The sequence below is a fragment of the Fistularia commersonii genome, chromosome 25 (genome assembly GCF_037954325.1).
Source record: "Fistularia commersonii isolate RoL2024-O1a breed Wild chromosome 25, RoL_Fcom_v1.0, whole genome shotgun sequence".
NCBI classification, from domain to species: Eukaryota; Metazoa; Chordata; class Actinopteri; order Syngnathiformes; family Fistulariidae; genus Fistularia; species Fistularia commersonii.
Window position 1 is genome coordinate 3177288 of NC_141308.1, and position 13009 is coordinate 3190296.

At 40.6% G+C, this 13009-nt stretch overlaps 2 protein-coding genes across 3 annotated transcripts; one reads left to right on the forward strand and one right to left on the reverse strand.

Annotated features, from left to right (window-relative positions):
- Positions 1-4266: 4266 nt before the first annotated feature.
- Positions 4267-8722, forward strand: elovl1a (ELOVL fatty acid elongase 1a). Its single transcript, XM_086172077.1, has 8 exons — positions 4267-5248; positions 6163-6234; positions 6394-6584; positions 6668-6748; positions 6899-6955; positions 7041-7146; positions 7328-7467; positions 7553-8722. The coding sequence occupies exons 2-8, from the start codon at positions 6174-6176 to the stop codon at positions 7865-7867; spliced, it is 951 nt and encodes a 316-aa protein (XP_086028203.1). The 5' UTR covers positions 4267-5248; positions 6163-6173; the 3' UTR covers positions 7868-8722.
- A 271-nt stretch (positions 8723-8993) lies between these two features.
- Positions 8994-12529, reverse strand: cdc20 (cell division cycle 20 homolog). Of its 2 annotated transcripts, XM_086172075.1 has the most exons (11): positions 12312-12529; positions 11708-11910; positions 11184-11320; positions 11006-11102; positions 10801-10926; positions 10476-10672; positions 10293-10387; positions 9975-10212; positions 9747-9872; positions 9546-9663; positions 8994-9438 (listed from the first exon to the last, which is right to left on the reverse strand). In XM_086172075.1, exons 2-11 carry the CDS (start codon positions 11889-11891, stop codon positions 9260-9262), a joined length of 1497 nt encoding a protein of 498 aa, XP_086028201.1. In that variant the 5' UTR covers positions 11892-11910; positions 12312-12529; the 3' UTR covers positions 8994-9259. The 2 variants fall into 2 exon arrangements, with proteins under 2 accessions (XP_086028201.1, XP_086028202.1); XM_086172076.1 differs by lacking the exons at positions 11708-11910; positions 12312-12529 and adding an exon at positions 11490-11566.
- Positions 12530-13009: the final 480 nt, after the last annotated feature.

The window sequence follows — 13009 nt, forward strand, 5'->3', positions numbered from 1 at the left end:
TCGGTGGAAGGAATACTTCCGAGACCTCCTCAACCATGTTGAATCGCCTTCCATTGAGGAAGCAGAGCCGGGGGACTCTGGAGCGGACACACCTATTTCTAGGGCTGAAGTCGCTGAATTAGTCAAAAAGCTCTTCAGTTATGGTTCCTTGAGGAACCCAGATCCGCCCTGGGTTCCTGAAGGCTCCCAATGTTGTAGGGCTGTCCTGACCGGGGTGGCGATCCCCCTTTTTAAAAAGGGTGTGCTCCAACTACAGGGGATCACACTCCTCAGCCTCCCTGGTGAGGTCTATTCCGGGTCAACCATCGACCCAGGATTGGTTGAACCCCGAATCCAGGTGGAGCAGTGTGATTTTCGTCCTGGTTGTGAAACAGCGGACCAGCTGTATACCCTCGGCAGGGTCCTCAGCCGGTATGGGAGTTTGCCCAACCAGTCAACATGTGTTTTTTTTGTGAATATTGGAGAAGGTATTCGACCGTGTCCCGCAGGAAATCCTGTGGGGGGGTTGCTCCGGGTGTATGGGCTACTGAACCCTGTTACATAGGCTGTTCGATCCCTTTATGACCAGTGTTGGATATTAATCCGCATTGCCGGTTGTAAGTCGGATTCGTTTCCATTGAGAGTTGGACTTTGCCAGAGCTGCCCTTTGTGAGCTACCGATTCTGTTCATAGCTTTTATGGATAGAATTTCTAGCCAAGGCATTGAAGGGGATCTGGTTTGGTGGCCGCAGGATCAAGTCTCTGCTATTTGCAGATGATGTGGTTCCGTTGGGTTCATCAGGCCATGATCTCCAGCTCTCACAGGAGCGGTTCACAGCTGAATGTGAAACGGCCGGGATGAGAATCAACACTTCCAAATCCGAGACCATGGTGCTCAACTGGAAAAAGGTGGAGCGCCCGCTCTGGGTCGGGGAAGAAGTTCTGCCCCAAGTGGATGAGTTCAAGTATCTCTGGGTCTTGTTCATGAGTGAGGGAAGGATTGATCGGGAGATCGACAGGTGGATCGGTGCAGCGTCTGCAGTGATGCGGACTCCATACCGGGCTCTTGTTGTGAAGAAGGAGCTGAGCCAGAAGGCGGAGCTCTCAATTTACAGGTCGATCTACGTTCCCACCCTCGCCTTAGGTCACGAGCTGTGGGTAGTGACTGAAAGAACGGTATTCTGGGCATGTCCATCTGGGAGGAGACCACGGAAAAGACCCAGGACACGCTTGAGAGACTATGTCTCCAGGCCGGCCTGGGAACGCCTTGGGGTCCCCCCAGAGGAGCTGGACCATGTGGCGGGGGAGAGGGAGGAACAGATTGAGATAGGTGCTACTGACTCATCTTGGCAAAAATAGAACTCTCTCTTGCAGGTACAGCCCAACAGGTCATAGATCAGGTTTTTTCAAAGCAGGAGGAACAAGAAAACAGGCATGTTAAATTCAGTCTTTCTTTGCTGTGTAGAGAAAAAACTCAGATGTTTCTGTAGTGTGTGATGGGTAACAAGTAGTTTCTTCATGCAAAAGAAGATTTGGGGTTTAAAATACAATGAAGCTGCTTTATTTCAGAGCTTAGGTTGAGGGGGGTCATATTTGACCCTTAAGACCACCACTTATGCAGGAAGTTAAGACCACACAGGGGTTAAAAACCTCTTTTTCTTCACCTTTCAGCTTTTCCCTTCAGGGGTCACCACAGCAAATCGACCTTCTCCATCTAACCCTATTCTCTGTATCCTCCTCTCACACCTTCATACCTTCTCTCACTTCATCCAGAAATCTTCTCTCTGGTCTTCCTCCAGACCTCCTGCCTGGTGTCTCCAATTCCATTAGCCGTCTACCAATATATTCTCTATCCCTCCTCTGTACATGACTGAACCATCTCAGTCTGGCTTCTCTGACCTTCTCTCCAAAACATCTAACATGTGCTGTCCCTCTGATGGACTCATTCCTGATCCTATCCATCCTGCTCATTCCCAAAGAGAACCTTAGCATCTTCATCTCTGTGACCTCTAGCTCTGCCTCCTGGCTTTTCGTTATTGTTATTGTTAGAAGGGTTAAATACGCAATTATTAAACCAATTTCATGGACTACAGCGCAATTGCATATTTGGCCACTGGATGTCGCTGTTACATATTATGTGTTGGACAAGTATCTTTATCTAAAATGATTCAAGGATGAAATTCTTCTTCAGGGCCTTATATTCATAATAAACAAAAAATAGAAGTGTATAGGGACAGAATTGAAAGGATTTAATGATGGGCACTAAAAGGGTAATTGTGAAACATTGCAATGTAACAGTAATACTTGGTTAGATTTCTTTGATTATGAAATGCAACAATGAGACAATTGTGTGAAATTTTGTAAAAATTACTTGGGAAATTTCTTAGTAAAAAATTGTGGGGAAGGACTGGGGCACTTCCCCTGCTAATCATTCAAATTGATAATTCTCATTCAGCGATTCATTCTAATCATTTAATCCTTTAGCTCACAATTCCTTAGAAAACAAATTCATGATAGTATGATGGAGTTGATGCCACATTAACACTGACCTAACCTTTAAAAATTTTAAACCAATCAGGAATGTAAAGATTGCAAAACAGTCTACAAGGAGACTATTTAAATTGTGACCATATGGATAAATAATCTGTTCAAAAAGGAATCTGAATCAGAAAAACTTTATTTATGCCCAAGGAGCTTAAAAAAGGGGTAGACTAGCAACCTAAAAAAAGCAGATGACCAACATCTATCAATATCCTTCCATCCATCTGTGCTGCCAACGTCAGTGAATATGGAAGACAAAAATAGATTTATAGAATAAGGTTAAAATGTAAATAGAGTAAGAATAAGATAAAAATGAAGTGACAACATCATCTGTAAATAAACTATAAAATGTACAATTTACATCATATGGCAAATTCAACTGTAAAGCACATGTTGTTCTGTTTTGTCCAGGTTGATAAACAGAAGCATAGAAACGTCAATCTTCTTACCTGAGCTATCAAAACTGAATTTTCAGTCTAAAAACACTGTGACTTTTTCTGGTTTATTCTGATATGCGGAGCAGTGGTCACCAAATTTATAAGAATCCAAATTCTTCTCACATCTTGTTTCAACCGTTGCATATACATTGACTTAACTAGGTTTGAAATCAAGATCCAAGCTCCAAGGACAAATTTATCTATCTATCTATAGCTCCACTATTATATTTGCCTTTGAAAAATACACATACAACATTTTTGAAAGATTTAGATATAAATCAAAACCTTGCCCCGCAAGTCCAAAAGCTGAAATTCTGACGGGTACCAATAATAAAAATAAAAAGTTAAGGATACAGAATTAAGTAAGAGGACAAATACCTCTCTTTAAACACATAAAACAGCTCGTCCATCACCAGCTCATGTGTGTCCTGAAATTTGTGTTTTCAAAAAGCAGCTTTGGCTATCTTTGGGGATTTTACGTTGCAAACTGTACAGACAATGTTCAGTCTCATATGGCTATGACATGAGAGATTAGTCATGTTTCTGCAAAGGGAATATATTTAATTGAGGAATATGCGGATCAGGTCAACTGTATATTCATTAGAAACATATAGGCGCATTGACAAAGGTATGTTTAAGCTGATGTGCGTTAATTTATTCATTTAGCATCTCAAACAACTGGCTCCATCTGTCCTTGTCCACTTTTTCACAATGGAATCATTCGGGAAGACCGGCATGGCCAAGCATGCTTCCTATTGACTAGTTATTTTGTTAAGCAGACAACAGTGGTCTGCAGACAACATTATGTTATTATGTTGTTTGTCACTTTCTATCCCATCAGCTTTGGCAGCTGAACAAATCCTTCCCCTGGTTGTGCAGACAATACCCCCATCTCTTTACATTCCACATTCTGAATTGTGTCACCCTCGTCAGTCAATAGACAGTCAAAAGATGTTCATTTCTACTGCTTTCCCAATGATATAATGTGATATATTCAAGTTAGAAACCTCTACAATTATGCTTTAACAGCGATTGCACCCCAGTACTTTGGAGTACTGGAGTACTTTGCTCAGTGGCAGGCACTTGCTACAATAGTGCAGGAGAGAAAACTTGAAAACTCAGTAACTTACTAAGTGCTATCCCTAAATAATCAAAGTGGAATATAGCATCTCCTTCTTGTCCGAGATATTTCTTCTGTCAAGCCTCCGCTTGACAGAAGAAGCTATAGAGGTTAACAAGTGAAACTCGATTGGTTGATATGTTAATGAGCCACACCTTGACATTATCCTTGCTCAAGCTAGAAGAATGCTTTGAAACATCCAACATCAAAAATTAATGATTTTGTGCAATACTCACTATTAATTGAGTATTGATCATTGTTATGCACTTAAACTCCCATGTGCCAAACAATAAGGTTATTAATTGCGTAGCGATAATGAACATCCCACCCATGAGGTCCCTCCCATGCATGGATTCCTTTCATTCCAGTCAATGTTTCTTTGTAACATACAGGTTTAGGAGTATACCTTCATGCACCATTTGAAGCCTCACACCCTTCAACATGGCTCCTCTTGAAACAAGTAAAACCAGAGACACAGGAGGACTCGTCATAGCAGCAGAGATACCGTCCTCAGCAGCAACTACTCCTGTAATAACGGGCAATCGGAAACATCCAGTTACCTTTGACTCACTTCCTTTCAGGTCACATGTGGAAATATTAATTCAATCATTCATTCATTTATTTACTCACTGTATCCATTTTGATTTTTTAATATTATATAATTGGGTTTTGGTTGTTTTTTTTCCCCCACTGACAAGATATTTAACCTGAATTTTTTTTTTCTTACATTATTTGATTTTCTTTTGGGGAGTGTCATCTATCTGTGTCATTCTTCTCCAACATGGAGGCCAATCACATACAGGCTCAGTGAGTCTATGAGGGTGGAGCCTAGTATTGAAACAGGGTGTGGTCCTGAAACTAGTCTGGTTTGTAGTTGCAGGCTGAGGTCTAAAATTTAGTTGACTGAAATCCCACGTTGTTCACAGGTTGATGCACTTTGCATCTCTAGTTGCATCTCCCTTTCCCAATCACTTAACACTGAGAACTTTAGCCCCTGTTAGACTTCAGGTGACAGCACCGTCCAAACACCTTTTTCCAAACATCACTGCATCTATCAGGTTTTCATCTGATCACTCTGACCGGCGCCTGTGGTCTTTTTGAATCTCTGGATTGACTGTGCAGCTGCTTTTCTTGGTAACAGCAGTTAAACCTGAGGACACGTGGACAGCAGGTGAGCTACTTGCTACTAATTCAGAGATGTTGCCTTACTTGCAGAGCAACATGCATTCAACATGAAGTAAGGTAAGATAGTTGTCTCTGTTGTCAGCCAGTCCAACAGTTTTGCGGCAAGCATGGCTTCTTCATTTAGAGAAGAAAAGCTGAGATTTTGATGCATTGAATGTTATGTATTGTTTGTAAATTTAACCCCGCTTAGCCGTAACTTACTCACCAGGTTGCCTTTAAGTTCTCTGACTGACCTGTTTCTGACTCACTAACTTGTTAGTCAGCAAAGTACTATTTCATTATGTTCCATCTGATTGTAGGATTCAGATGTTTCACATCACGTCATGATAGATTATTTGTACTTATCTAACACGAGTGATGCAAACTTCAACCAAGCCAATTCACATGTCTATTGCATTAAGCTCATTTGCAACCCACATACGGCAACATGTCTATGGAGGTTCTCAGTCATCCAGGTCATTGTGAATCCCTGTCAAAATATTTTTGTGGCGACTGGACTTGAATTTCTTCCCTCGAAGATGTATCACCTCTCAGCCAAGAGTCCTCCCCAGTTCTCTCAAATTCTTCAGTTCTCAAAAGAGAAATCTCTCACATTAGAGATAAAACATCTTCAAGGGAAGAAATTCAAGTCCAGTTGCCGAGAAAAGATAAGGACTCACAAAAGATAACTCTTGTGTGTTGGGGGGGTCCTTTGTGTTCATCTGGAATTTCTCCAAATTACACATTTGTGCCTTTTCTCATTACTCATTACATTAGTCTCCTGTTTGCATGAATAAACAGGAGCCCAGTTTACTTGTTGCTTACCTGTCCTGTCAACCATACATGTAGTCCATCCTCTTTTCCAGGAATCCTATTATATTACCTTGTGTATTTTATTTTTCTTGCTCTTTCATGCTCAAGAAACAAGAACCATGGTCATAGAAGCTTTATCAACAGTTTCAGAATTCTACAATCATCTGTCATGGACAACTGGTGGGTTTTATACATATCCCTGATAGATTTATTCTTTGTACTTTTCAAACCTTCATTTGTCACATCACCACTTACCTATAGACACATTGGAGAAGATGGTTCAAATTGACCAAACATCCCAGATGTCGGCATCAGTAATGATAAATGTGTGTTTTCCAGATGACCGAGTGAAAGACTACCCACTGATGCAGGGTCCCCTAAAAATGATCAGCATCTTGCTGGTCTATGTCTTCTTCTCTGTATGTGCTGGACCACGACTGATGGCTAACCGGAAGCCTTTCAGTCTTAAAACAGCCCTGATTATCTACAACCTCGGGATGGTTTTATTCAACGCATGTATAGTTTATGAGGTATGTGAGACGTCTAGCACCTGCCATTATATTTTGATGGAAATCTTAACATGATACTCCTCAATGTCGTGTTTTGCAACCAGATGATGATGTCTGGATGGGCCACTACTTATACCTGGAGATGTGACCTTGTCGATTATTCAAGTAGCCCAATGACATTAAGGGTAAGGCAGCACAATTTAACTCTATTTGGGGAAAAAAATGATTGTGGTTGGATCTGCTGGTGTGCAGTTTTCTTGGCGCGGGGTGGGAAAAAAAGACATTTCTGAAGTTCAATATCTGACATTTTCTTTTTCTTCCATTCCCTCTTCCAGATGGTTCGAGCTTGCTGGATGTTTTATTTCTCAAAATACATAGAGCTTCTTGACACAGTAATGAGGTTTTCAGTTCTCTGTCTTTGTCTATCCCCTGAGAAGTGACACAAACATTGAATGTTATCTTGACATTTCATTTCAGGTTTTCTTTGTGCTGAGAAAGAAGCAAAGCCAGATCACGTTTCTCCATGTATTCCATCACTCCTTCATGCCATTTTCTTGGTGGTGGGGCATCACTCTGACTCCTGGTAAGTTTTTCAAAATGGAATATCTGTGTGAAACCCCATACAAAACAACACACATAGTCTGAGAATACACATATTTTAGATGGAAGCGTTGCTGTGTCATATTTGGACCTCGGAATCCTTGACCATTTGGGTTGGGGGTGTTTCATTGTCTGACAGATTACTGCCCTTTTTTCCCCTCCAGCTTCAGGAATGGCTACGTTTCATGTCCTGGTGAATGCAGGTGTCCACGTTATTATGTACTCTTACTATGGACTCTCTGCTGCGGGACCTCACTTCCAGAAATACCTGTGGTGGAAGCAGTATATGACTGCTATCCAGCTCGTATGTAAAACTTAACTTTCAAAAGTTTTGGTATGACTTAATACAAATGGTGTTTCACTTTCCCCTTTTTTTCTTTCATTCACAGACTCAATTTGTTTTGGTATCTGTTCACATCAGCCAGTATTACTTTATGGAAAAGTGTGACTACCAGATTCCTTTGTGGATACATCTCATCTGGATGTATGGCGTCTTATTCCTCACACTTTTTGGCAACTTCTGGATTCAGGCCTACATAAAGGGCAAGAGGCTTCCTGTCACAGCCAACAAGCCAACACAAAATGGTTCAAGTAGTCAACAGATCACTTCAGTGGAAAATGCCAAATACCTGGAAAAGGGGGATGAGCTCGGGACCCACTGCACCAATGGAAAAATCGTACTAGGCAAAGTAAAGAAGGTCTAGCGATTTTGTATTATGTTAGAATTGCACAGACAACACTGCTTTCCTCACACTACAAAATTTCTAGGTGCCTTGTCTGTTTTAAAAAAGAGTCACCCTTTGGGGTTGTATTTTGCAAGTGATCCCTACTTGCCAGTTAGTTCTGCCACTATGACACGCACTAAAAGAAGTTTGGTCCTTATGTTACTGATGGTATTCATCTCAATATTTCCCCTTGTTTAGCTTATGACCCTTGTTGCATGGCAATATCACCTTCTCCTCCAAGTACTCGTAAATGTAAATAGCTACAACCAAATTCTGGCAAAGCCATTGTCACTGTACATGTCATATTTATTTATCTTTTGAAATAAAACATTTTAACAAAGGTCTGTAATTTGGAAAACAATTTTGGTGTGCACTTTGTAACAACATACGCCTCATTTTAACTGTATTAATTTAATGGTTAATTCCATTGAAGTGCTTTGGAAATTGTGTTCATCTTGAGTTTTGTTATTTATGCAGTTCTCAGAATGATTCCAGTTATTGTATTTGAAGCTCAAAATGTCTGTGCATGTCAATGCTCCAAGATCAAGAGTACAAGGTTATCTGTCATTGCATTCATCAAGCTTTAATTCAGAGCAGAAGGGGGGTTTAGACAATATTAAAAATCAACGCAACAAAACCACAACAACTATAAATTCCATATTTTACTCTCAGAACAATTTGTCGTCACTGCTCCAAATTCCAACCCTTCCATGAATTCCTCAGCATATTAACTGTGCTAAGATGAGATTAGATGTACTTTAATGATCCCGGATTTGGGAAACTGTTTTGCAGCAGCAACAAGACATACAAGGACAAGACAGTGAAAACCGAAAATCAAATAACACGGAGGTGTTAAAATATAATTGATAAAAAAAAAAGAAGTCTCTCTATTTACCAATATACAGGAAGAAAGAGCAAAGCTGCATTGTGAAGTAGCGCAGTAACTGATTAGGGAGTTATTATATATTTAAGAATCCCCCCATACCAATTACCAAGCCAGAAGTGCAGAGACATTTTCCATATGAAAGAATATAAGGCTGTTTGGACCCAAGTATGATTTTATTATGCACAGGTATATGCAGAAACTACATAGGTAGTCATATTGAAGAATTTTTAATTTGACAACACAATTCTGCTACACCAATACCAGAACAGTGAGACATTTATTCAAGATCTTGTCATATAAACATATATGATATAGATAAGTTAATCAACATACATGAACAGCTTAGTAACTAACTATATGCATATTCACAAAATGCGCTTCGTTGACCGTTCCGTTTAAAACTGGGTTGAAATCTTTATTGTGGATTAATTAAAACATTGTACACCGCTTAAAGTTCCAAGGAGCAAGAGACATTTAGACAAGGATCATCTGATTGACTGCTGAATAAAACTACTGGTTGATTTGGCCATTCTCTCTTTTGCCTTCTTCTTAATGGGGTCTAACGCAAAGCTCTTCCACAGACGAATAGTCTCATCTGCAGCAATTGTGGCAACAGTGGAGAAGTCCGGGCTCATAGTCATATTGAGGACCCTGTCCGTATGCCCTGCAATTAAATAAAAAGGGAGTGTTTAGGCAGAGGAAGTTTAAATACTAACTTGCTTAGAGACTCCTGAAAATTAATACATAATGTCGGTGCATTCAGTCACTCACCACTGAGCTGTGTGGTTTTTGTGAGAGAGGGGTACTTCCATATGGTCACATTGTTGTGAGCATATCCATGGGCAGAGAGTAGTTCCTTGTAGTTTGGTGCAAAAGCCAAGGAAGAGATCTGAAAAGCAGCATCAGGATTATTCATGAAAACTCATCTCATTGACTTAGGGACCATGTAAATTAATTCATCACTGCCTTTACCTGGGACTGTGTGTCAAGCGAATTGATGCAAGAGCCACTGTTTACATTCCAGATGCGGATGTGACGATCACTTGTGCCACCTCCCGATGCCAGAATATTTGGCTGCCACTGACACCAAGCCAAAGCCTACAAAAAAAAAAAAAAAAAACCTGTATATGCTCTCTGTTTTCCAAGTTTTGTTAGTGATTATCCCCGGAAGGTGTACGCTTGTAAGTCACTTGCGCTTACCTTGACAGCCCCTTGATGTTCATCCCAGCAACGGATGGGCTGGCTGTTGTGATTCCCACTGCCCTCTGGGACTCGAGGCCAGACACATACCAGGTTGTCATTGCCACCACTGGCCAGATATCGTCCATCAGGGGACCATTTCAGCCCACACACTTCCTGAGTGTGATTCCATAAAGTGAAGACATGATGCTCTGCAACCCTTACATCATGATGGTGGATATGTCCTGACCTAGAGCCACTGTGGAGGAACAGAGGGTGGACATTACACCTGGGGATTGACACAGGAAGAAGTTGAACCAAATGGGAAATAATGTGTACCTTGAGAGCAAATGGTCATTCCAGCTAAGACTACCAACTCTTGCAGCGTGGCCTGCCATGCTACGTAAACGCTTCTGGTTCTCAACATCCCACAGCTTAAAAAAATAAAATAAATAATCATAAAATTATTTATTTTGTTTTACTACTATGATAAGAAGTGGGTGAGTTCTTTAGCACACTGACTTGAACTTTGTGGTCACTGGTGCCAACAGCGAGATAACTTCCGTCTTTGGTCCAGGAAAGGGAGCACACGTATTCCTCGTCACTTTCCATCGTCATGAGAAGAACGACTTCCCCTTGAGTGGCGTCCCACAGGTACACACTGTTGTGAAGACCTACTGCAAGAAGGTTTTGACTGCTCCAGTCTAGCAGATTCAAGTCTGGGTAAAAAGAAGAGCAAATCCATATTTAATACACAGAAACCCTGATTCACTGCTCACTCTGGACTAGTGTGAAACAGTTTGCTTGTTACAAAACTTGCTCAATCACATAAAGAAAGTCAACTTACAAAAGTCATTGCGAAGCTGAGGAGCATCCAAGATTCTGTCAGGAACTGATGATATGTATCTGCTCTTTTTGGCTGAAGCAGGAGTGGCCGTCTGACTGTAGAGGACTTTCAAGTTGCTCTGATATCCTGTAATTTTAAACGAAAAATTACACACAGGAGAACCTTACTCGAATTTTGCAGCGATATGTTGACCTAATATTCTGACCTTCTGGGGCATTCAGGGGCCTTCCACCAACATGCAGGATCTTTGCATCTTCAATGTTGTATCCATTCAGTGACATAGACCAGGCTCTCTTTTTCTCCTAAAACAAATACATTTTTAAAAAGGCAAAGTAGGTACAGCAATGCTAAAGACAATTGGTTAAGTAGTTAAAACTTCATACTAAGGCTCCAGTGATGTTGATATCCACAGACTCATTCTCCTTGGTGAGCAGGAAACTTGCCACATCCATTTGTTGGGTGTTTCTGGTGGGAATGAAGCGGTCACCTCCCATCTTGGAAGGAGTTTTCTTACTTTTGCCTAAATACAAGCATTGAACCCATAGTTAAATATCTGAAGATATCACAATATCCGATATTAGGATCCTTGACAGAAACATGACGAGCAAAGTTCCTCAATCATTCTTGCCCGACAGCTGACCTTTGCTATTTAGCAGTATGTTTGTCAAGGGTTTTGAGTCCCTGCTTACATTAACTGATGAAACTCTGGATGCCCTTTCAAAACCTGTCTGAAAGAAGCCTAAAATAAAATGACTTTTGAAGAGAACTAAAGAGAATCACGTTTTTAACGTACGTGTGTGTGAGTATACAACTACAGTAGACAACCCCTATAAAAACAATTTTGTTACCAAACCTGCATCCAGGAGTCCTTTAACCAACAAACATTTGGACAATGTGCGATTGATACCTGGAGTTTTATTCGGCGTCTTTGATGAAGTAAGCGACAAATCTGCAGATTTTCCAGGGGACAATCCGTTGCATGTGTTCGACGAGCTCGCTTTCCTTTGCCATCTGGCAACGGGAGCATTTGCGATGGGCATATCCAGCTGGATAATACTGCGGATGTCGTTATCAAACCCAAACTGTGCCATCTCAGTTCCTCACACTACCCTGTAATCACATCAAATATTAAACCAAGTAAACACATGCATTTAAAGGTTCCGATTTAAAAAACAAACACGAGTTGGTTTCATAGATGTTAAACGTTAGCATTGTGGTACTGTAGAGCAACCACGAACGTTCGAGTCAACGAAATGGAATACACAATTAAGAACACAAATTATTTAGAACTTACAGTAGTTATCTATCCAACGATACAATATACAATTAACTATTACGTGAAAAACATCACCAACAGTCTCACCTCTTCGTTTTGTTAACGAGACGTAACGCTAAACAATCTTTGTTTTAACATTTAATTTAGATTATGAATGACTCACAAATTACTGTTACTATTCAAAGATAATCGCAGGGATGGTCGGGTAACTGAAAATGTTTTTAAACTATCTCACCTCGTCAATCAAGTGTGGCTAACGGAAGAACCGCCAGGGTAGCAACTGCAAAGGCTCTCCCAGGTTTTTGAATTTGGTCGCGGATGACGACACACGGTATAAATGCCAGAAAGCGGTCCTGCCATTGGTTGGTTCGTGGATTGTGCCGAACAAGAGGTCGTTGCCACGGTGACGTTTACAAATCTATTCATCTGATTGGTGAGAACCACTTCCTTTATGATACGCCTTTATAACGCCAAAAACAAACATGTTGCCATCTAGCGGAAACAACTGAAACTGCATATCCTTAAATAAATCAAGAATAAATAAAGTAAATTAAACCTCAGTTATTTAAGGACATATTTATGAATAACTATCTGGGTTTAACAGCTAGAAAGTGTTTTACCACTTGAATGTAAACAGTACATACACATCAATATTATTCTGACTTAGCGATGTAGAAACCACAATAATTGACACAAAACTATTGTGTTAAGAAGGTGGTTCAGTTTGGATCAGTTACTCTCCGGCCTTGTAGCCCTGATTTGGGAGGTGGACCAAAAAAAACACAACTGAGGTTCTATGAGCATCCGGTGACTTGTCTTCATCTGTATTTTAAGAGTCACCGAAATACAAAGTATTATACCTAATAGAAAACGAGAGTGCTTTCTAAAATGATAAAATCTTATGTATTCATTGATCTCACATTACTTAATGTT